The 23,196-nt window shown below is 41.3% G+C and overlaps 1 protein-coding gene across 3 annotated transcripts in view; it reads right to left on the bottom strand.

Moving 5' to 3' along the window:
- The window catches only part of ERICH6B (glutamate rich 6B), a 99,801-nt gene that overhangs the window by 53,924 nt on the left and 22,681 nt on the right, over positions 1-23,196 (bottom strand). The window contains exons 1-5 of one of the 3 annotated variants that reach the window (XM_072135244.1): positions 22,332-22,414; positions 20,315-20,620; positions 16,263-16,308; positions 12,277-12,398; positions 2,069-2,131 (exon numbers count right to left, since the gene is read on the bottom strand). In XM_072135244.1, coding sequence (XP_071991345.1) covers positions 2,069-2,131; positions 12,277-12,398; positions 16,263-16,308; positions 20,315-20,558 — 475 coding nt within the window. In that variant the 5' untranslated portion in view covers positions 20,559-20,620; positions 22,332-22,414. Of the gene's footprint in view, positions 1-2,068; positions 2,132-12,276; positions 12,399-16,262; positions 16,309-20,314; positions 20,621-22,331; positions 22,415-23,196 lie in introns of those variants that run through there. The other 2 variants (XM_072135246.1, XM_072135243.1) reach the window with 2 other exon arrangements.

The raw sequence follows: 23,196 nt of genomic DNA, 5'->3' as shown, positions 1-23,196 counted from the left end.
ATACCTCTCTCCAGAGCTCTACTCCAGCTCACAGAAACTCAGTGGTGATATCATGTCAACAGTGCATACCCAATTGCATGATGAAAAAATGCTATTGATGCTGTATCACCTATGAGCCTCTGTATACAGAGACAGCTTTGATGGCTGTGCTGAGCTAGACTAAAGTATAGCTAATTTGTGATTACTCCCTACATATTCCAGACAACCCTTTAAATATATGTTAGTACTACTACCAACACAATGCAATTATATTTTTTCTTGTTGCAAATATAATGGCATAACTGGAGGTGGTGCAGAATATCTGGTCTCAACTGATCCCAGACGTCGTATGGTGTGTATGAGGTTACTCGTCCCTATAGGAGAATACAAGTACTATTTATAATACACTAGGGAGCCTGGAGTATTGCACTTGAAGGTCTGGGGTTTAAAGTTGTTCCTCTGTACTTGTGGGTTATTATCCTGGAAGTATTGACCGCTAGCAGTTCTCAACTGTATGAACCACCATTCACTTCACTAGTGATTATCGTAGCAGATCACTTGTTCTCCAAGACCAAGAGCGTTTGTGCCCAGAATTCTTAATAGCAAATTAAAAATGGACATCCTCTGTAGAACATCAATCTGTAAATGTTTCAATAATGTATGTGCAGTCAGAAGGCTCCGCTGGATGGCTGGTTGGCGGCTCGCCAGGATCTATTATAATGAATGATTCACATGATGAAGGTCAACTCAAAACTATTTCAGATAAATGAATAGCTGAAATCACACGTGTGCCAAACTGTTCAGCTGCTTTGCCCTGCACCTGAAATGGCATATCTCTTTCATTCTAAGCTTGTATTATGCCCACTGCACAGATATTTTAGGTATTACAACCATCAATGATTCATAGAGATATAATTAGTTTATTTTAAGATTAATGGGCAGTTTTTACTATTTTTTATTTACGGTGAGCAGACATTGTGCATTGAAACTAATAAGTAATAAATGTGTGCTATGGGGAACATTTATCCTAGTATCTATGCCAGGTTTTTGGTGTAATACGTAGCAAAATTGTTGCATTGAGGTTTTTGTGAATTTTAACAATGTTCTCCACATAGACCCCTCCAGGGTCTTTCTTATGTCTTAGCTAATGTAAGACAGTACAAAGTTAAATTTAAAAAAAAAAAAGTTGCAAATTTAGGTGCCCTCTGGTAAAAGGGTTAGTTTAAAACTAGTTGCGCAAAAATCTGCAGCTTTTATGCAACTTTTTACATGAAAAGCCACAAATGGACTGCAAAACTTAACACCTTGGCACCTGTACAGTAACTCAGTGAAGCCAGAGTAGTACACCCTATCTTCACAAGCCTATATATTGGAATGCACAAACATAAGTTTCCAAACATAATAAGTTACCATATTAATATTATGCATTAACTAATAATCATACCAACCCAATAACTAGAGGAAAAAAATCACTTATGCCACACAGTGAATGTTAAGAATTGTGATATTATTACCACCAATTCCCATTCTTCTCCACATCTACCATCCGTTTAATGATGATAGATGTTTCTTAGCAAAGACTTCATTTATTATTACTTAATATGCCATGATTGTGTTAACATAGAGTTATAAGAGTTATACAAATTACAATGGGGTGCTCGGGCTACCTCACCGGAGCGCCTCAGGGGGGTATTCCCCCGGGGGTATTAGCACTAGGTGGGCTGTTAGCGCTACGGAGGGGTGGAGGATTAAAATACTAGGTTCCCTGAGGCACTTAGAGCCCCAAGGTAATATGCATAACTTTTATAACTCTATTTTTCAATAGAAAATTGATTGTGGGATATAGAGTTATAATAAAAAAACTTCTTACTAGGACACATCTACTGATGGTAGATGTCCTTTAAGACATATTAATCAATAAACAAACAATAAAATAACAGGCTATCATACCCTGCCGCATGAGCGTAGGTGTATGATAAATATCCATCATTATCTCTGTAATGTAGTTTGTAGTCAAACTGGACAAAAATACTTTTTTACTGTAATGGTAATTAGTAAACAATCTTAGTGAAGGATAATCATCACGTACCTTGTTCAACTGCTTTTGAAGTGGAGATTTTTGTCTCAGTGTCATCTGGCTCTGGATGTCCATCTACCATAAAACAGGTCCAGTGTAAATGACATATTCCTTTTGTATGCACTATCCATAGTATCAGTCTTGTGCAAAAACATTATATTACCTGTTTTGTTAACCTCTTGGATGATAAAATATTCTCCTTTTTTGACAAATTTTACAAATTCCTAGTGCCCATAATAATAGTAAACTCGTAATATACTTTTTATATAAATATGTAATTTTTCTCCTGCCTTTCTTTTGTATAAGTATCCAACACTATTTTCACTGAGTAAACGAACAACATAGATAAAACTTCACTTTTATTATGACTTCTAAAAAATTGGGATAATATCCTAAATGTACTAATGTTTATCATTAGCCTCTAGCCATATACACTGCTCACTGCAGGAGAAAGAGCAGAAACAAGGCACAGAGAAGCTGCTTTACAAATTTATATATTACAATGTTTACTATTATTACCTGCACTTTATGTATGAAATATTAAAGAAATGAGATTCAAAGGTTTAGTTATAATTTAAGTAGGACAGCAAGTGCCGCACATTCACTGCCAGTGATGTTTATGTTGCTAGATATTTTATGAATCTAAGATGTAACCTTTAAAGATACTGTACTTGTACTTGTACTTCTATAGCCTTGCTGTGGACAAGCCTATTCCCGTAGGTTTCGTAGGTTTGTTCTTAAGTTGAATTGGTATTTAAGTCAGAACTTTATATTTTATCACTGTAACCCCAGCCAAATTTTTTTGGTCTCTGTGACAATTGGGTTTTAAAAATGTTGGATTGTCATAGGAATCAGGATTAACAATAAAGCTTCATTGTAGACACCTGTGATAACCGTTACAGCTGTTTATTATAGCCTAAGGCTAAAGTACAGGAAATTACCAATATCCAGAGGTCCATTTGTAATGAGGGGTCGTCTGTAAGTCGGGTGTTCTTAAGTAGGGGACTGCCTGTATATATTAACTACTATTTTTGACTATGCTCTAATTTTCTACCTACAAGGTCAGAGCCCATTGTGGGGAATACAATTTATCTATCCACAATTGGTCACTCTTTTACACGAGGTCTTGTACTCCTGCTACTTTTTTGTTCTTTTACATGGAGACGTGAGGAAATGTAGGGACCTAGCTGATCTTAGATACATCCCTCATTGCATACTATTTTTTGAATGCATACCCAATAAAATGACATTTGGTTTTATTTAGCCCCAGCTTTCTGGGTTATAAATATATATTTTTTTCTGGTGTGATGCTTTCATATATCTGAATAAATATTCTGACTTTCACTTTGATTTGGTCATAGTATTAATCTTCCTATATTACAGTGCTATCCAAGTATCATTATTACAGAAACTAATTGTGGTTTATAGATGAGTAAGATGTTTCAAAGGTCACAATGAGCATCATACTACATCAAGCAGACCAGTGCTTCTGTCAGCTTTCCATAGGCAGCATATCATAATGAAGGTGATACTGTAAAGACTTTCAGGGTTAGACATTTATTGAATATACATGTAATGGATGATACATAATAAATGGAATGATTTCCAAGAAAAAGGGACGGCCATATACAAAATGCATTGAAATCTGACAGCGTTAGAAATTACCCCTCTGTGGCTCAGGCCAACAAGTAGTGTATGACAAATGATGTGATAACTAAGCAACACAACTCCATCCAGTATGAAATACATTGCATATCGAGCAGCATTACATATAAACACATATGTTTGTTTTATATACTTGTAAAATGATACACATATGGTTTTGTGTGATGTGTTTTTGTATTTGAAAAATAAAGTATTACAGGAAGCAACTTTAAAAGTTGCACATATCCGGAATATTTCAGAGTTGCTGGACATGAATCCCACATTTACCTGGTTAAGCGAGAGAAAGCGAAAAGTGAATACAGCTCAAACTACTTGTGACTTTAAAGGAAATCAACCAGATAAAAAACATATAAATACTCACCTCTGCTCCTCTTCACCTTGATCCCGGCACTAAGCTTGACACACTGGGATCACCTAGAAAAAAATCTTAATTAGCATAATTAACTGCACAGATTTAGGGGCAAGAAATCTGGTGCTCTGGACAGCTAATTATACAGGCCCCCACCACCTCCCTCTCCCATTCTGGAGGTGACATCACACAATCAGCCCCCAGCATGGGAGAAGGAGGTGTTGGGGGTGCACATAATTAGCAGCCCGGAGTGCCGGATATGTTCTCCCTACGCTCTATACTGCTAATTATAAGTTTGAATAATGAAGAATACCAGAGGTGAGTATTTGAAGGTTTCTTATCTGGTTTATTTCCTTTAAACATAGGTCCTTTCTGCAGTGCAATATCTACAGTGAAATACAGCAGAAGGGTTGCAAGGTTGAGCACCATGGTTGAAAGTTGCTTCCAATTTTACAATGGTCAACCCGTTAGGTAAGAACAGTCAACGTACCTGGTGCCCTCTGTTCTACTCCCAATGCCTATATTACATCATTATTATTATCTATCTAATCCAGTATTTTCTAAAATGGCCACTGACTTCTGCAGGGAAGACTTGTTTGACTTAAATACAGATTCCCTGCACAAGTCAGTTTTAGGAGAGAACTGACTAGGATGGTGAATTAAGCAAGGGAAGCAACTGAAGCAGAAAAGATGGCATCAGGTAAACTGCTATATTAGGTTGCTATATGGTAATACTGATTTTACTATATCTGTAGAAGTGGTTCAGAAATCTTTCTAAAAATATGTTATTGAATATTTTTTAAACAGTCCCTTTGTCCAAAAAATTGTAAATAAAGAAAAGATGCTTGGACAGGGGTGTAACGATTCCTGTTTCAGGGGATGCAACCACGACCAGACCAACATGGAGGGGGCGCCCCATATGCTGCATTAGTGCAGGAAGAAGCGCACAGGGCACATGCTTTTTTGGATTGAACTATGACTACAACTACCCTGAGCCATCATTGCACCGCAAACCAGGAAGCATAAGATGGGTGGTGAAGGACAAATAAGAGAGACACATGCTGCTAGAGCTTTGCCTCTCCCTCAGCAGTCGAGGCAGTGATGCAGGGGCTCCCAGATCACATGTCTGCTGGGATTGCTCAGCAGAATATGCAGAAACTTGCTTCCTATTACAGCTCCTCAAGCTGTGTGTCTCCTCCTTCCTGCATATCATGATGCCCAGACCCCTTCACTGACAGCCTAAGGCAGTGATGGGAAACCTTTTAGAGACAGAGTGCCCAAACTACAACAAAGACCTGCTTATTTATCGCAAAGTGCCAACACAGAAATTTAATTTGTGATTTATACTCCCTTCTCTGTCACAGTTTTCATTGATACCAGCACCCTGGGGGCACCAATAAAGCAGAAAATAGTCCCAGGTAGAGCTGTCACTTTAAAATAGATCTGTGCACAGCAAGTCCTGGGCTGTCTGGGACTGCAGGAAGATACCTGGAGTCATCTCTGGTGATGGCCTGAGTGCCCATAGAGAGGGCTCTGAGTGCCACCTCTGGCACCAGTGCCATAGGTTAGCCATCGCTGGCCTAAGGTGTACACAGTAAGGCTTCATGCACATGAACATGTACAGGATTGATATCTGGATGCACCATTTGCGTCCGGAAATCAGTCCCCATTGATGCCTATGACACCCGGTCATGCTGTGGTGAGCACACGTTATCTGACTGCACTGTGACCATGCATGGGAAAATATAGGACATGTCTATACTATTACCATACTATTATACTAATACCATACTATGGTGCTGGCCACTCTCTTCTTTGTGAAGAGGGGGTGACCAGCATTCACTTCTCTCTCCTGTGCACCACTGTATGCTCGGAAGGCCTGTGGCCCAGCCGAGCATTTGTTCATGTGCAAGGAGCCTCAGTGGCAGGTATGTTTGAAAACCAGATTTTATTGTCATAAATAAGGGACCTATTTACAATGGACTCCAGTAAGGGGCAGCAGGGTACTGGAGTCAATTGAAGTGAGCTTCATGCCAGAAAACTAGACGTCTAGAATGTTCATGATTCTGATGGGAACTTAATGGTGGGTCCTGTCAGAAATTTTGCCATGCGACCCAGTGGACTCTAGTTACTAGGATTGGGTCTTATTAATTATGGCCTTACTGTTTTCTTTTAAGAAAAAAAGCTGTAGCATCTATTGAAATTGTAAACGTTATTTAGCATATATAAACTTGGTAGGAAAAGGTGGAGCACTGTAGCTGAACTAGGCCAGCATCCTCTCTCAGACCCTGAGCACTGGCCAGTGTCCCCTCTCAGACCCTGAGCACTGGCCAGCATCCCCTCTCAGACCCTGAGCACTGGCCAGCACCCTCTCTCAGACCCTGAGCACTGGCCAGCGTCCCCTCTCAGACCCTGAGCACTGGCCAGCGTCCTCTCTCAGACCCTGAGCACTGGCCAGCGTCCTCTCTCAGACCTTGAGCACTGGCCAGCATCCTCTCTGAGACCCTGAGCACTGGCCAGCATCCTCTCTGAGACCCTGAGCACTGGCCAGCATCCTCTCTCAGACCCTGAGCATTGGCCAGCGTGCTCTTTCAGACCGTGAGCAATGGCCAGCGTCCTCTCTCAGACTCTGAGCACTGGCCAGCGTCCTCTCTCAGAACCTGAGCACTGGCCAGCGTCCCCTCTCAGACCCTGAGCATGTGCCAGCATCCTCTCTCAGACCCAGAGCGCTGGCCGGCGTCCGCTCTCAGACCCTGAGCACTGGCCAGCGTCCTCTCTGAGACCCTGAGCACTGACCAGAGTCTTCTCTCAGACCCTGAGCACTGGCCAGCGTCCTCTCTGAGACCCTGAGCACTGACCAGAGTCTTCTCTCAGACCCTGAGCACTGGCCAGAGTCTTCTCTCAGACCCTGAGCACTGGCCAGCGTACCCCTCTCAGACCCGGAGCACTGGCCAGCGTTCCCTCTCAGACCCTGAGCAATGGCCAGCATCCTCTCTCAGAGCCTAAGCGTCCCCTCAGCGTTTCTCCTGTATTTATGCCACCTGCATTGTTAGCTCTGACTTGTGCTTGCAATGTTAACCCAATATACTATAGGAGGCTGGGCATGCGCTAGAGAGCATGCGCTGCTCACGCAAGATTACCAGTGAGCTGGGCCTGAGAACTGGAAAGAGGTATTACTTTATAATATTAAGACCTCTATGTGCCAATAGTATAACATTGAACTAAACTGGACAACCCCTTTATGTAATTGGAAGAAGATAAATCGTGGATATATTGAATTTTACTCTAAAATAAAGTGTATTTTTTGTGTTTCTTAATGTTCTTCCTCTCAAAAACAAGAATTTCCTTATATTGATTGGTCCTCCTTATATATATCGAGGTTAGCTTTCTGGGATGGAAAAATAAAATCTGCAAGAGCAACAACAGATTTCTAACTTTATACTAGAAAAGTATTTATGGCTGCTGAAATAGTTTTGCTATTTTCTCATATTGTTAGGTCAACACATTGCACACTTCAGGGACCTGAGGAAAAATCTACAGCTGCGAATTAAGATTTTGCATCCTTGGAGGGTTATTGGTTTTGTAAGCCTAAAACATCAGGGATGTCATTATAAAAAAGAGAAAACTGGCAGCGGGGAAACATTCAGGCATAAAACTACAGATCAAGAGAATAACTTCAGGTTACTTAGGTCAGATGAACAAGCTTTGTGACGATGGTGTGACACACGAGGAGCCAAGCATAGGTTAAGCCATGTAAGAGTATTGGGATTCAGGAGCTAAGCTTATCAGCATTCCGACACTCAACTACTGAGGTCTTGGGAAACATTGCAGTCATGTTTCTGCGGGCAGAATTCTATCATCTTGAAAGAACAACTATCATTTTATGAGACATTGTAGAAAACTAGCTCTGTTTGCTATACTTATAGATAAGAGGAAAAATGCTTTGAAGAAGATCCACTTCTCCGAGAAAGTGGAGCCAACACCAAATATGATTGCAAAAATGCATTATTCACTATTGCATAGTAAAATAAATAACGGCTTCTTTCAAGTCAGCTTCCCAAAGGGATTTTTTTTATCTCATGGTGCTTGATGAAAATTATTGGACCAGGAAAAGAGAAAGTACATTGATCAGGTTGAGCTATGCGTAATGGAAAGCGTGTATCAATGAGGTAAGGCTTCTCGCTGGAGCTGCCAGGGGGTGGCTTTCTGTCCCACAGCACAAATTGTAGATGACAGAAGTGGTGGAGTGACGCGATAACTGCTGATAAATGCAAAATATTTGGTACTTAGATTTGCATAGGGAACACAGAGAAATAGAGAGGGATAAAATACATTCGGAGGCAATTCATGCGTAAATGCAAAAGAAATAATGAGGACTGTTTTTTATGATTTTAAAGGCAACTATGTGCAGCTATGTTAACAGGGTTACCCAATGGCATCTGCTAACGTATGCACAGTATATGATTTTTTGGGGGGGGGACGGACGGGTCCTTCTATAACAAAGGGTAGGCTTATAAGGTTTTCAATAGATTATAGGTTTTCAACACACAGACTTTTTTTAGTCAATGTTCCCATTAAATATTTGTACTGTTTTTTGCATGTGCACAGCACAATAAGCAAGGCTATTATTATAACTTGGGAACTTCATTTACTTATACAGGAATTGGGAAACTTTAGCACGGCCTGCCCTGCACTGTCAGTAACTCCTGTGCACCAGAGAAAGGACATTCGAAATGGATAACCCTTTTAAAAGCACATTTACTAAGAATGTAGGAAACTGCACTAAAAGTGCTCTGCCCGTGTATAATGGTGAGTGCGACCAATTCGTTAAGAATGTGCGCCAAAATCTGGCGCTTCCCTGCACTGGGCCGACAGAGCTGACCTTTAACATAGGGCAAGCGGCAGACTTTGCATATTAAATGTGGCGCACAGCCTGACTGAGTGCTGAAACCCCTCCTAATTTGTGCCGCATGGTGTCCAGTGCAGCTTTGCCACAAAACGGTTGCGTGTGACACATTTGTGGTGCAGACACTTCTTAAATACTTGTGAAAGCAGTTTCCACTAGATAGTATGTGCAAAGTCCGATGATGGCCATTATGTTATGCTACCTGTGAGTAAAATACATGTTTAATAAGACCTTTTGGGTGAACAACTGGATATTACAAACATGATGACCCTAAGACACAAGTAGATCACACGCAGCATCCGACATGCACTTCTGTCTACTAGATCCTAGACTTCTATGCTGAGGAAATATCTGTTTTCTGACGCACTCATATTCATGGGACATCCTGAGTTCCTGCTTTTTATGATGCTACAGATGAATAGGACATAGGTTTTAATATTGAAATGCTATGAGTGCTACAGATTTCAGCAGAACTCAATCATTTTGCTTTCAGGACTAAGGCTCCTTCCACACTGGCATTTTTCCCCCGCATGTTCTGCGCATTGTACTCTGACCCATTGTAATCAATGGGCTTTTTCAGACTTGCATTTTTTTTCACGACACACACGTTTCAGTTGTCAGTTTTTCACTGACCAAACCCTGATCGCACCCTGATCAGACTCTGACTTGATCTGCAACGCAAGTGTGGAAGGGGCCTAAGAGCTGTCCTCAGGTGTGTCTGGCAACTGAACAGTAAAGTATTACATGGAGTCCGAGAGATAATGGGGCACATTTACTTACCCAGTCCAGTCACGATCCAGCGGCGGGTTTTCCGCGCTGATTCGGGTCTGGCCGGGATTCACTAAGGTCTGTGCGCCGATATCCACTAGGTGTCGCTGCTGCCCCGAGGTCCGCTGGAGTTCACCGGAGTTCACCTTCTATTTCTTGGTGCAGGTAAGTGTGTGTCAAGCGACAGTTTTTTTTTAAATACCGCGGTTTTTCCGAATCCGTCGTGTTTTCCGATGGCCACGCTCCCAAATTTCCGTCGCATGCAACCCGGCGATTATGTGCTCCAAAATCCGATCGTGCGTGCCAAAATCCCGGCGGAATTTGTCTCAAATTGGAAATCGACGGGTTACCCGACAGAATTGCGCGATTCGGACCATTAGTGAATGAGCCCCAATCTGTATAAGCAATTAAAATGTAATACAATACTTAAAAGACATAGAAAATTAGACTTTTTACAGTTCTAAGTTTGATTTTAATGCAATGTATTTTCTTTAAGTAAAGGTGGGTCATACATGTTATTATATATTTTGATGTTCACACATTTCTGTGACACCGCTGATCTCACATGATTTTTCAAAGCCAATTTAGTCAGGGAAGAGACCTAATTGATGTCAGTACTGACAATATTCTTCCTCTAATTAATGCTCATGAATATTCATCACTGTCCATATGAAGCCTAATTTTACAAAATACATAAGGAAGGTGAGTATAAGCTGTACAATACATGTTTAACACTCAACAAGTGTAACATTTAAGTAATTCCACTTTTTTCTTTCCTCATGTTTTTGTCATGTGTACAAAGTAAGTCTTAGCCAAGCGGCTAACCATTTCTACCATGGATATAATGAAATAAAATTTTTACCAAGACATAAAACGTACAGTAATCCAATGGTAGGTGTTCATCTTGTCTCGTACTAGTTCCAGCACTACTACATACCTTAAATATGTATCGTAGTTACAACTTGGTTTTGAGACACTCTTCATTGTTTGCTATTGCTATAGTACATGTAGAAATCGAGGAATATTGACATCTACCCATTGGGATTTGACCAACTATATTTTCTGATTTTTAAGCCTGCAGCACATAATACTTCGCTTGTCAAGTGATGGGCAATGTACCTTTGTTATTCTGGTGTAAGGGGATGGACTTGGAGGACAGATGAGGACAGTAATCCCTAAGGCTAAAATCTCCATCCCAGCTCTCATTGCCTAATTGTCCAGCCTACTCTAAGCAGTAGATTATAACTGATTGACATTCCCTTCCTGTACCGAAGTTCACATACAGAGACAAACACTGGGCAATACAAACATAGGGTGGTCAACAAATACAGGTCAAAACCAAAAGGAAAAAATAGTCAGAAAGCATTTAAAGGGTAAATTAGTCAAGATAAATGCAAGATAGCTTTAAATAACAATAATAATAAGAAGAAGAGAATCAGGCAAAGCAGTTATGAGATATCAGAATCCAGAAGATGATTGGGCCAATTGTCAGACATCCAGACAAGACAGAGGAGAAATGTGAATGGAGGAAGATTCTGTCCATCACAATTAAATTAACTGTTTGCAATCCAGAAATCCACAGGAGATAGACGGTGTGGTGGAAGTCAATTAAGACAGTAAAGAAAGGAGTAAACCAGTGTTCAGACTAGTAAGGACAGAATGTAAGAATATCACACTTATGAGCGCATCCTCTGCAACTTTAATGGGCACAGAAGTTACAACTTGTTTGTCATTTTCTGTTCTTAACCTAAAAATTATTGGAATTCTAACCATGTGTGGAGGAGCATACAATTTAATGGCTCTTTATGCTAAACAAACAGCCAAAGTAATTGGAATGCTTGACCAAGAGCCAATAATTTTTCAGTGCTCAGCCACATTTACTTTAAATAAAGTAAAACTGTCATTGACTTATATTGTTCATATAAATAAGACCAGTCAATTCCTGAGACAGAAAAATATTGTAAATAGGCTGCAGTCAGTTCAGCAAGTGAAATGTATTTACCTACTGAGTTACATGAAGGACATATCTAGCTTTAAAAAAGTAACATCCAGGAAGTAGAAAAAAAGAAAATAGTAACATGAAATAATTTGTTGAGATCACTGCCTTATCATACAGTTCCCGGGCTACAGATGCTGCTGGCACAGGGTCATAATTGTGTTATATTATGTATGCATTCCAGCTACAAAAATTATTTATTTTTTTCAGTTCAAAACTCATTCAATGTAAGTGATACCAGACAACAATGTCCTGTGCTCTATTTCAGCAGGTTAATTCACGGGTTTATTGGTGATAATTTTTACATAGCAACTAGATATGAAGTAAAGTGTCATAGTTAATATTTCTGTCAATAAAATAAAAGATGTACCTAAAACAGAGCGTTGGTTAATAGTACTTTCATCTATATAACAATACTTTACTGAATGAGCATATATTTACAATGAGTAAATAGCAAACTCATCAGACATGTGTTTACACTCTCAGGACTTGCTGTAGATAAAACATAACATAGAATACTATACATTTCTACTCACCATTTTTACTAGTGTTTGCTGTATACTGCTCATCACACTCTGTCTGGGTCTCTGCATGTTTGCTAGTAAGTTCTGTTACATTTGTTGTCTGCATTTTTTCCAATTTCAAGGGTGTTTCTTTCCTTATACAAAAACAAGCACATACACAGCAATACACAAATTCTGCCTATTATTGAGTGTTCATATTTTATACATTTCTGTACATTGTTTGATTTTTGGACACTGGTGAACCTTTTGTTATGTTAAATATTCTATATATCTATTATTTTACAATGTGTCCTGAGGTGCTGGGCCTCTTGTATTTTAGCGGGTTACCTCAGATACCTCTCACTAGAGATGGGAGAATTTGTTAAAATTGAGTTCGACCCGATTCGCCGAATTTTTTGAAAAAATTTGATTCCACCCAAAATGAATCATGACGAATCACGTTAAAAAACAGGTATTTCCTGGCTGCAGAGAGCCTGTAGGGTGTTGTAGAACGTTGTGCCATACTCAAATATGCATGATGAGCGTGGTTTGATCTTCAAAAAATGCTGTGTTTCAGTATGACACGCACATGACAGCCGCCACTCTCACTCTTCACTCTTCAATTCCATGGGCACTTATAGGAGCCAACTTCACCAAATAAGCGAAGCGGGAACGCAGCCTGACAAGGTAACTTCTGTGCCAGCTCGAAAGGACTGAGCTGAGGGCCAAGATCCCACTATAACATCAAAGAGTGCACTCTTGTTACACTGACATCAGATGATTCCATAGATTACTACAGAACCTGTTCTGTTAAACGCTGATACATGTAGAAACCCCCCAAAGGAGTGCAGAGGGTGTTGGCAGTAATTCTGCATTGACGTCACTGATCATTTTGCCCTTTGTTTTATCCGTCAGTGTACGCTTTCAATTGGTCAATAATCCATCATCAGTATTGCTAAAGCCAAAAACAAACAGGAGTAGATCCAAAACGGAGATGACCAGTATATGAGATATTTGCATGTCCTCTGTGTTCTGTATCCACTCCTGCTTTTGGCTATCAATCCTGAGGCTTTTCATTCCTTCTGACAGATGAAATGAAGTGGAAAACTAAACATAGCGGCAAGGTCATAGAGCGGTGGAGGGTGAAAACAGCATTATGGAAATCACAGGGTGTTCCAGGGAGACAGTGGTCAGTTGGAGGCTGCATGAGTAGGCCGCAGAGTGGCACAGTGACAGTGTGGAGGTGGCAGCAACATGGAAAGCCACAGAGTGGCACAATGATAGAGTGTGGAGGTGGCATCAGCAGCAGCAGCAGGAGCTCACAGAGTAGCACAATGACAGAGTGTGGAGGTGGCAGCAACATGGAAAGCCACAGAGTGGCACAATGACAGATTGTGTAGGTGGTGGACAATTCCAGTCCCTGGTAAAGATGGTAGGAGGCAGATGGAGCAACTGGCAGCAGATGTGTGTCATCAGGTGGGTGGCAGCATCAGAATAGTGGCTGAGGCAGGTAGTTAGAATACAGATTCATTTCTCAACATTTGGGGGAGGCGTCATGGCTGATCTAATCTGATGCATAAGGCATTGATGAGTTGAAATCCGGGATGATCCAAGCATGATTCATCTTGACAAAGGTCAGTGTCTCCACATTGTGGACAAGCAGGCTCTCCTTGGGGTAAGGATGGCCCCCGGCACACTGAACACCCGCTCTGATGCCACACTACTGGCCGGGTAGAACTAATTGTTGTATCTGACGAACCCACAGACTCTTGGCTGGGGTTGTCAGATGTTATATTTGAGGAATTGGGTGACCTAGTCAACCAATCAACAACCTTTGGGTTGTTAATCAACACACTGCCGCTAGATGACCATGGCAGTTCTGGCCTCACAGAGTCACCCTTGCTGCGATGTCCCCTTGCTGTGCTGTTACCTCTGCCTGCTCCACCTGCCACCTTTCTGTCTGAAATAGTGGTTAATCAACTACGTGGATTTGACACATATTTCTTACTCTCAATTTTAGCAATACAAAAAGTATGGGAATTTGGATTATACAGATGCCCCACAACCAACACCCTGTAGCTGGAGTGAAAATCACTCTATAAACTACATGGATTTGACACGTATTTCTTGCTCTCAACTTTAGCAACACAAAAAGCATGGGAATTTGCGTTATACAGATACCCCACAAAGGACACCCTGTAATTTTAGTGAAAATCACTCTATAAACTATGTGGATTTGACATGAATTTCTTGGTCTCAATTTTAGCAACACAAAAAGAATGGGAATTTGCATTATACAGATACGCCACAACGGACACCCTGTAATTGGAGTTAAAATCACTCTATAAACTATGTGGATTTGACACGTATTTCTTGCTCTCAACTTTAGCAACACAAAAGTATAGGAATTTGCATTATACAGATACCCCACAATGGACACCCTGGGAGAGGAGCAGAAATCACTACAGGAGCTGTGCCGATATGACACAGATTTCTTCCTAGTGCCTTCAGTAACAAAAAAGAACTGCTATTTGGGGTATACAGATCCCTCTAAACTAGTGATTTTCAACCAGTGTGTCGTGGCACACTAGTGTGCCGCGACACATGGTCGGGTGTGTCGTGGGGAAATTTCCCCAAACTATGGTGCCCCCTGTGTTTTGTTTCCTGGCAATGCGCAGCGATGCACAGTCACGGCTTCTTACAATTTAGGAGACGTGTACAATAACACATGCGCAAGCTTTGAACCTCGCGCGACAAAATGACGTCAACGAGGCCGAAGCATCATCCTGAGAGCGGAGAGACTCCCGCATTTGCCCACCGCCAAGGTAATGCCCACCAATAATGCTGACTATATGAGCTTTTGCCTGAGTATATGAACTGTTGGCAGAATACTCAGCATATGAGCTGGTACTTTTAGTACTCCAGCAGTATACTGCATATAACAATGAGAAATGTAAAATGAGAAATACTATAGTCATGAGGCTGGAGTGCTACAAGTACCAGCTCATATGCTGAGTATATGAGCTGGCACTTGTACTCTGGCCTCATGGCCATAGTACTTCTCATTGTACCCCTTTATATTGCAGTATATGAGCCACATAATAATCAGCACCATATACTAAAACCAGGGAGAAACTGAGAACTGTTGAGGAAGAGCTCCGTGTGTGTCTTTCCACCATTCCTGCCAGGATATCCCTTTTGTGTTTATCGAAACAGGCCCAGGTTTCACACTGAGTGAGTAAAATAAATTTAGAATCTATATTATTAACTATATGTATAATATGACTGTTTTAGTGTTATTTTGTGCTATTTTGGTTGGTGGTGTGACCCAGGATTTTCTAAGTATAAAAAGTGTGCCGCGGCTCAAAAAAGGTTGAAAATCACTGCTCTAAACGCACACCCTGGGAGAGGGGCAGAAATCACTACAGCAGCTGTGTGGATATGAAACAAATTTCTTCCTAGTGGCTTCAGGGATATAAAAGAACTGCTATTTGGGGTATACAGATCCCCCTAAATGCACACTCTGGGATTGGAGCAGAAATCGCTACAGCACAGTACAGTAGAAGCAGCTGGACACTACAGACAGCACATGCAGTGTGAAATGCAGAGATTGCAAACGGCTGACAGTTTTTATAGGGCTATGTGACATCACATAAGCCTGCCGGTCGTTGATTGGCTTACAGGTCTGCAGATGTCACGGAGGGTGTTCCTTTCTTCTTCCCAGAGTTCTCTGCCCCATGTAACACGTTGTGCTCGTGGACTTTTAGCTAAAAAAGTGGGGGGGGGGGGGCGGAACTTCGTTTCCTCAAATCAGCGTAAACTTAGGCTCCTTGAGGTATCAAATTTTTTTCCGTGAAATTCCACTCCGTTCGAATCGATTCACCCATCTCTATCTCTCACACATGTTTATAATGGATTTCAAGTTAAACAGTCATCAGTTGTTCGATATGAACATAAAAGACTACACAACAAAGCAACAGATATGACACGTAATATATAAAGCAATGCCATATACATACCCACATGGTTTTGATGAAAGTTCTGTTTTTTCTTCATTTCTGTCACCTATGCAAAAAAAAACAACCAAACTACATGATCAAGGGAGAAACACAAGTAAACTTTGAAGTTTTCTTACAAAAAGGAAAATGAGACTAGTTTTGTGGTTATTTCTATTGGTTTTCTGTCCTAGCACTATCCTTGTGCTATCTAACCGATTGTTTTTGTAGTGTAGTGTCATTCAGAGTTGTGTCAGATTTTCACATACAATTGGTGGCTTGAAATTTTTTCCAGTATCTTCTACCAGCACATGGACCCCCTCAGATGGTATATGTGTGCAGCCATTATTTCACATACCCATAGACTCAAACTAAACTAGTGAAGGTTGTAAATTTCTCTACACAGACAGATGACCTGGAAACTAAATTGCAGATTCTCTTTCTTAATTTGAACCGCCCACTCCTGTCTCCTGGACTTTCCCGAGCTGCACCAATTCTCTGGAATGCCCTACCCAGATTATCATGCTCTGTTTAGGCAGGCCTTTAACATTCCCTAACTGCACGAAATTTCAACTCTTTACTAACCCATCCTGTTTCCTCCTCACGTCTGATATCTGGTAGTGACATTGACCATGGACTCTGAATACAAGATGGCTGCTGATGACTGGTTCAAGCTAGAGCATTTTTATTTATTAAATTATTTTATTCTGTTCCCTTATAAAGAATGGTTGGACCATTAGACATACTTGTGTTACATCCTCATAGACTGTAAGCTCTTGTGAGAAGGGCCCTCACTCCTGTTGTTACATATGACATATGACTTATTACATATGTTTTTACTATGCATTGTCTTATTATATTTGTATATGTCCCCTGTGATTTGTGAAGCGCCGCGGAATTTGAAGATGCTATTTAAATAAAGTACATAAATAAAAAAGTACAAATCTGTCCAAATCCTGTCTGATGTAGAATAGGACAGTTCTTGTGCTAGAAAATAGTTTGTTAAGGCACACTAGACCAGTGGTGTTCAACCGCCAGCCATGGCCTAAGACCGGGCTGTGGAGCTTAAACTTAAAAAAAAACAACACTCAGTACTTACCACTAGTGCTCCTCTTCACCCTGCGGTTCCGGCCTTTTGTCTTCACAGCTTTCATGCAGTGCGGGCAGAGGAATGTCTATGCTCTCTGCCCGAGCACACCCGCTATGAAGTAAACAGACCATGCAGGCAGAGACATACCTCTGCCCACACTGCTGGGAAACTGCTAGGGACATTTTATGGGGGGAGCACTGCTGGAGGTATTTCATTAATAGGGGAGCACTGCTGGGGCCATTGTGTTGGGGGGGGGGTGTCAGTTGGAGACATTTCATTGGGGGAGCACTGCTGGGGACATTACATTCGGGGACCACTGCTAGGGACATGTCATTGGGGAAGCACTGCTGGGAACATTGCGTTGGGATTTCTGATGAGGACATTTCACTGGAGAGGATTTTGCTGTGGATATGTCGTTGGGGGGCTCTTCTGCGGATATTTCATTAATGGCGGGGATGCTTCTGTGGACATTTCATTATTGTAAGGGAGGCTGCTGTGGACATTTCAATAATGGCGCAGAGGCTGCTGCAGGCATTTTATTTATGAGGGGAGCCTGCTGCTGGACATTTCATTAATGAGGGGACACTGCTGGACATTTTATTAAAGAGTAGTGGATGCATTTCCCCCTCAAAGCCTATACTGGATGCAAACATTTTGGCTGCAGCTGGTCCCCAGATAAAAAAAGGTTGGGGAACACTGCACATACACAGGCACATGGCATCTTTTTTTTTTTTTTAAAGAATAGGACACAGTTGCATTAAATGAGGTCTCTGGTTGTTGACAGAGGGTGGACCAATAATCTTATGCCGATGTGAAATTAGCTTCCTTGCTCAAACACAGACTTGTGGTAATGGGCGACGTTCCACTAGAATGTAGTGGCAAAAAGAGATAAATATTATTTTTTAGCCTCTGATTTATCAGTAAAACTAATTGTAATCCAAGACTTTTGTTGCACAGAGACACAACATACACAGTGGGAAGGGGGTCAAGTAGGGGTACATCCTTTGCAATGGTTGATGTAATCCTAACAGCAATAATGGGGTTCCTTCTTCAGCCTTTCTTCAGCCTTTTTTTAAAGTCCTTCAGGGTTAGAAATTCCGCAGAACAGGAAGAGCAGGTCCTCATTTGTAAAAATAAAATGGCCCCAGGGAAAGTGACCTCTAACTGCTCGACAGCCCTCCCCTGGGGAAACCTTTATTTTATCAATGCATAGTACATGAGGCACTAAGCAGTAAAATAATACAAGAGGACTAGGTCACAGCTCTGCCTTAAGGCTAGTATGACTTGGGTGTTTTATGAAACCTGCTACAGAAGTTTGCTTAGTATTAAATGGCAAATTCTATTTTCATCTAGGTGTGAACTATGTGCTTTAGCTGAATTGCAAATGTGTCAGTCGCAGTACATTTTACAGTCTGTTGTATGTTAAAGAGAACTTAGAAGGAGACCCCTTAACCCTAACTCAAGTGTCCTGTGATCTTCTAGGTAACCTCTCCTATATAATTTTTAATTACTTCTCATTACAGGGGATATTAGACTACCCTAGATGGATGAATTTTCCCTTAAGACTTCTTTAAACTTTGTTTTCTGAAATATTAGTATGGTCAGAAATCCTCCCTAGCCCTTATGCTGTAGTGATGGTAGTTTTTTAGCTACTGAATTTCCCGGTCCATGGGATCATTGTTTCTATACCATATACTGTATACTGGGGAGAATGGGAGCCCCACAGTCCCTCCAGGTGCACCCGAATACATTAAAAGGCTCCAGCCCCCTGATGTATCTGGTGGGTGGGGGGTCAGCGTTTATTTCTAAGGCAGGTCCTACAAGGTGTACATATAAAAAGTCGCTAGCTGCAGATTGAACACCAGCGTGGAGGGGGCGGAAAGGGAAAATTAATCTCAAATGGTAGCAAAAAGATAGCATATGCACACCCTATTTATTTCTTGCATTGATGTTAACATGCTGAGACTGCAATTGCCATGAAGACTTGCACAGCCGGCTGTGCGTAATGTGCTCAGCTTTGCCCCCACTCTCAACTCTTGTAATGCAGCCGCATCAATAAAGAAACTCAAGCCGACAGGTATTAAACCTAAGTATAAACCATAATTTGTCTCACTACATCACACCCATCTCACGTTAGGCATCTCCTTTCTGTCTGTCTGTACAACAGTATAACTACAGCAGTCAACTTCACCAGAAGAAAATTTCCTCCCTCCTGTGCCACTGATACTTTTTTGCCTGCTTTTAATCTGCTGTTTCAGTACCTTCAGTAATTCAGTGCCTTGAAGGACCTTCAAAGATCCTGAAATGGCTCTTGTGTATATGTGTTTTGAGAACATGAACAGATGGGGGTCATGGTGGAAGGGGACGAGGAAGGGCCCAATCTACTGAAAGTGGATCTCCTGGTGGAAGACACGATAAGGAATGATGTAAGTTCTCTTTGGAATGTCAACAGTTTAACCCAGGAAGAGGTACAGCGCCACCTCACAACCACTAATATAAATAAATCACCGGGGCCAGATGGCATACACCCACTGGTTCTGCATGAACTATGTACTGTGATAGACAGAACGTTATTTTTAATATTTGAAGATTCCCTGAGGATGGGCTATATTCTGCAGGACTGGTGCACAGCAAATGTGGTATCAATATACAAAAAAGGATCAAAAAGCGATCTTGGAAACTACAGACCTGTGAGTCTAACTTCAGCTGTGTGCAAAATATTTTAGGGCCCTGTGTGCAAGAAATCATATCAGCTCCATTCTTTTCCCCGGCCCTGTTGCAACATGTGGGCAGGCACAGGACAGAGCTGACATGCCACTTGTTTCAGTCCATCCCCACCCAACGTATGGTGCTTACAGCAAGTAAGGGCTAACTGATTCCTCATCTCTCCTTTATTCCACCAGCTTCTCTACAACAGGCATATACCCATACATTTCAAGTCAGGCAATAGATGAAACATCACATCTTAGCTTTGATTTTAACACACCGTGTCTCCAAAGGTCTGTACTAGTGGTACTTTTCAGCAAAACCTGCTCTTGTACTTCAGTTGTTACCAATTGTATAGTCTGTAATTCTGCTAAAAGCTGGTTCCTCCTGATGTACTCCTCCACCTTGCATCTTTCTCCATCAATGGATTCATATTCCAGCTCTAATTTGGTGACATTTTCCACTGTTAGATTACTGGGACTTGGTGGTTGTTCCTTTATTGGTCCAGTAGATTGGTTTGCCATTTGATTGCTCTTGTTTACGCTGCTCAAGGTGTATTTCTGAGGGTCCAGCTAAACTTTACATTCTGCAAAAATAAAACAGTGAATACATTAATATTAAAATAGTCTGGATCAAAACACAGAGAAACCTTGGCAAACCAGCTGTCATCCAAAACATGTAATGACTGTGAAAATAAGCCAAGCTTCTAATAGAAAACAGGTGCAAACACCCATGCCAAAATCTATAAGTAATTTAGGAGTAAAGAAAATACACGTTCAAGAGCAACATTAGATACAATGAGAAATGCTGGCACTGGAACTGGAACTTTTTTTTATCTGGGATATAGGCCAATTCTGCTGTTGTCTTTTGCATTTTCATAAGTTCTTGTGGCCATTTCTCAAGGTGATGTACTGTCTAGAAATCCCAATTTTTAGAAATGATAACAGAAAGATTTATCATATGGCTTTATTAAATGGATGCCAACTTTTCATAGATTTTATTCTTTGAGATAAGATATCAGATATTGGGGCAGATTTACTTACCCGGCCCATTCGCGATCCAGCGGCACGTTCTCTGCCGGGATTCACTAAGGTAGTTCCTCTGCCGTCCACCAGATGTCGCCGCTGCGCTCAAGACCGCTGAGGCCCGCTGGAATGCCCTGAAATTCACCGGCCTATACCTGGTGAAGGTAAGTGCAATTTTCGCGACACATTTTTTTAAAAAAATGCTGCAGTTTTTCCGAATCCGTCGGGTTTTCGTTCAGCCACGCCCCTCAATTTCCATCACCTGCATGCCGGCGCCGATGCGCCACAATCTGATCGCGTGCACCAAAATCCTGGGGCAATGCAGGGAAAATCGGCGCAAATCGGAAATATTCGGGTAACACGTTGGGAAAACGCGAATCGGGCCCTTAGTAAATGACCCCCATTGTTTTGGCTATTACACTCCTTTCTCATCTTCTTTTAACTATGAGATCCCTAAATTCTAATATATAGCCTATATAGCCTAAACTCGGTCTTGATGGCAAGATAAACAGAGGAGTCAAAATACATACATACTGAACAGGAAGTAGGTAGTAGTGTGCAGCGAGCAGGAGCTGTTATGCCTCCACCTACCAGCTCTGAGTAGACTGCAAATTTTAAGACACACAGTAAAGATTAAATCTGTTTGAAAATTAAGATTACAAGTTGCATTATGGTCAGAAAGTTGTATCGCTCCTGGACTACTGATTTCTACAAAGTATGTTGAATTGTAAGGGACACTTATGTTTTTATTTTATCCACCTCATTTCAGGCTACATTTCTCTATTGGGCCTAAAGGAGTATTGCAGTTTTTTTCACTTAAATGTGTATCGGGTATTTAGGGAATACGAACTTCTGATACAAAAAATAAAATGCTATAAATAAAGGAATACAACAAAACTCAATGGGCCACGTTTATTAAAGTGCTGGTAACAGTTCTTTTGAGCTGGTACCAGTTCTTTTTCTTTTGACGGAGATTGCCGAGCGTGGCGAACCGTCATCTCCCTATAGATTAATAGAGCAGAATGGTCATGTGCGGCTGTCTACTCCATTACTCTGACAGAGTGATGAGGGGTTCGATGGAGGTACGTGGGACCCCATCAGACCCCTCATTTTCGTGATCTGTGGGTGTCCTATCACTAAGAGCCCCCACGATCAACAAGTTAGGCCCTATCCTGTGAGTTATCTCCAAGATAGACATCCATCTACTACCACAAGTCCCATGGTCCTTCAGTTCTCATCCTCCCTCTTATGCTCTGCTCCCAGTGATGTTACCTGTTACCATAGTTATGATGTGTAACTGTCATCATTTTACATTGCTCCACTGTGGATGCACTTCAACCAACTGACTACAGCCAAACTTAGTGATGATCACATGCCCTGCCCACGCAGGTGCAGGACATGTGATGTGGACATGTGACCAGTTGCCATCTTCTATCCTGTGTCTCAACCACAGGGACAAAATCACAGAACTGATTAAAGGGCCAATAGCATCTTAGTTCTAGATTATGATATATGTCCACAACATTTTTCTGCTAACATCATAATTCTGATAAAATATTTTTTCACGCATCCATAGTTGTTGTGATGTAGGAATACTTAACCTATAACTCCAGAAGTTCTTTGTTAGTCTCCTCTGTTTAGCCCATAAAAGAAGAAGCCTGTGATCTTATCTCCTGTATCTACATTGATCTATGCGTGAGAGCATAGATTTTGTAAGACAAGACATTGGACATATTCTACCTGCTGGATGGAAAGGGTTTCTGCACCCTCTTCCCTCTGCAGGGAGGGGTAGGTCATGTGATGTTCCTGGGTGTAGCTAGCAGAAGAGCCTTGTGACTGTGCAGCTATGTCTCCAGCAAACTATTGGGTCTTCCCTATTCCTTATCAGCCCCTACATCCTAGTCTTTAATCTTACAGAAATTTCTGTATCTCTCCGTATGTGAAGCTGTGCCATATGCTCCACAGCAGACCCTTATCCCACTTCTGTTCTCCAGATATTATCTTCAAAGCCGGGAAGCTATAAACCTTTGCTTACACAGCACAGATAAGACTTCATGTAAATATTTCACTGCTGGTTTCTACTTCTACTTCAATTAAACACTTTGGAGCTCCAATCAGAGTTATTTTTTATCTTGTT

This window comes from Engystomops pustulosus, chromosome 2 (genome assembly GCF_040894005.1).
Source record: "Engystomops pustulosus chromosome 2, aEngPut4.maternal, whole genome shotgun sequence".
Lineage (NCBI taxonomy): Eukaryota > Metazoa > Chordata > Amphibia > Anura > Leptodactylidae > Engystomops > Engystomops pustulosus.
This window is presented reverse-complemented; position numbering and strand designations above follow the sequence as displayed.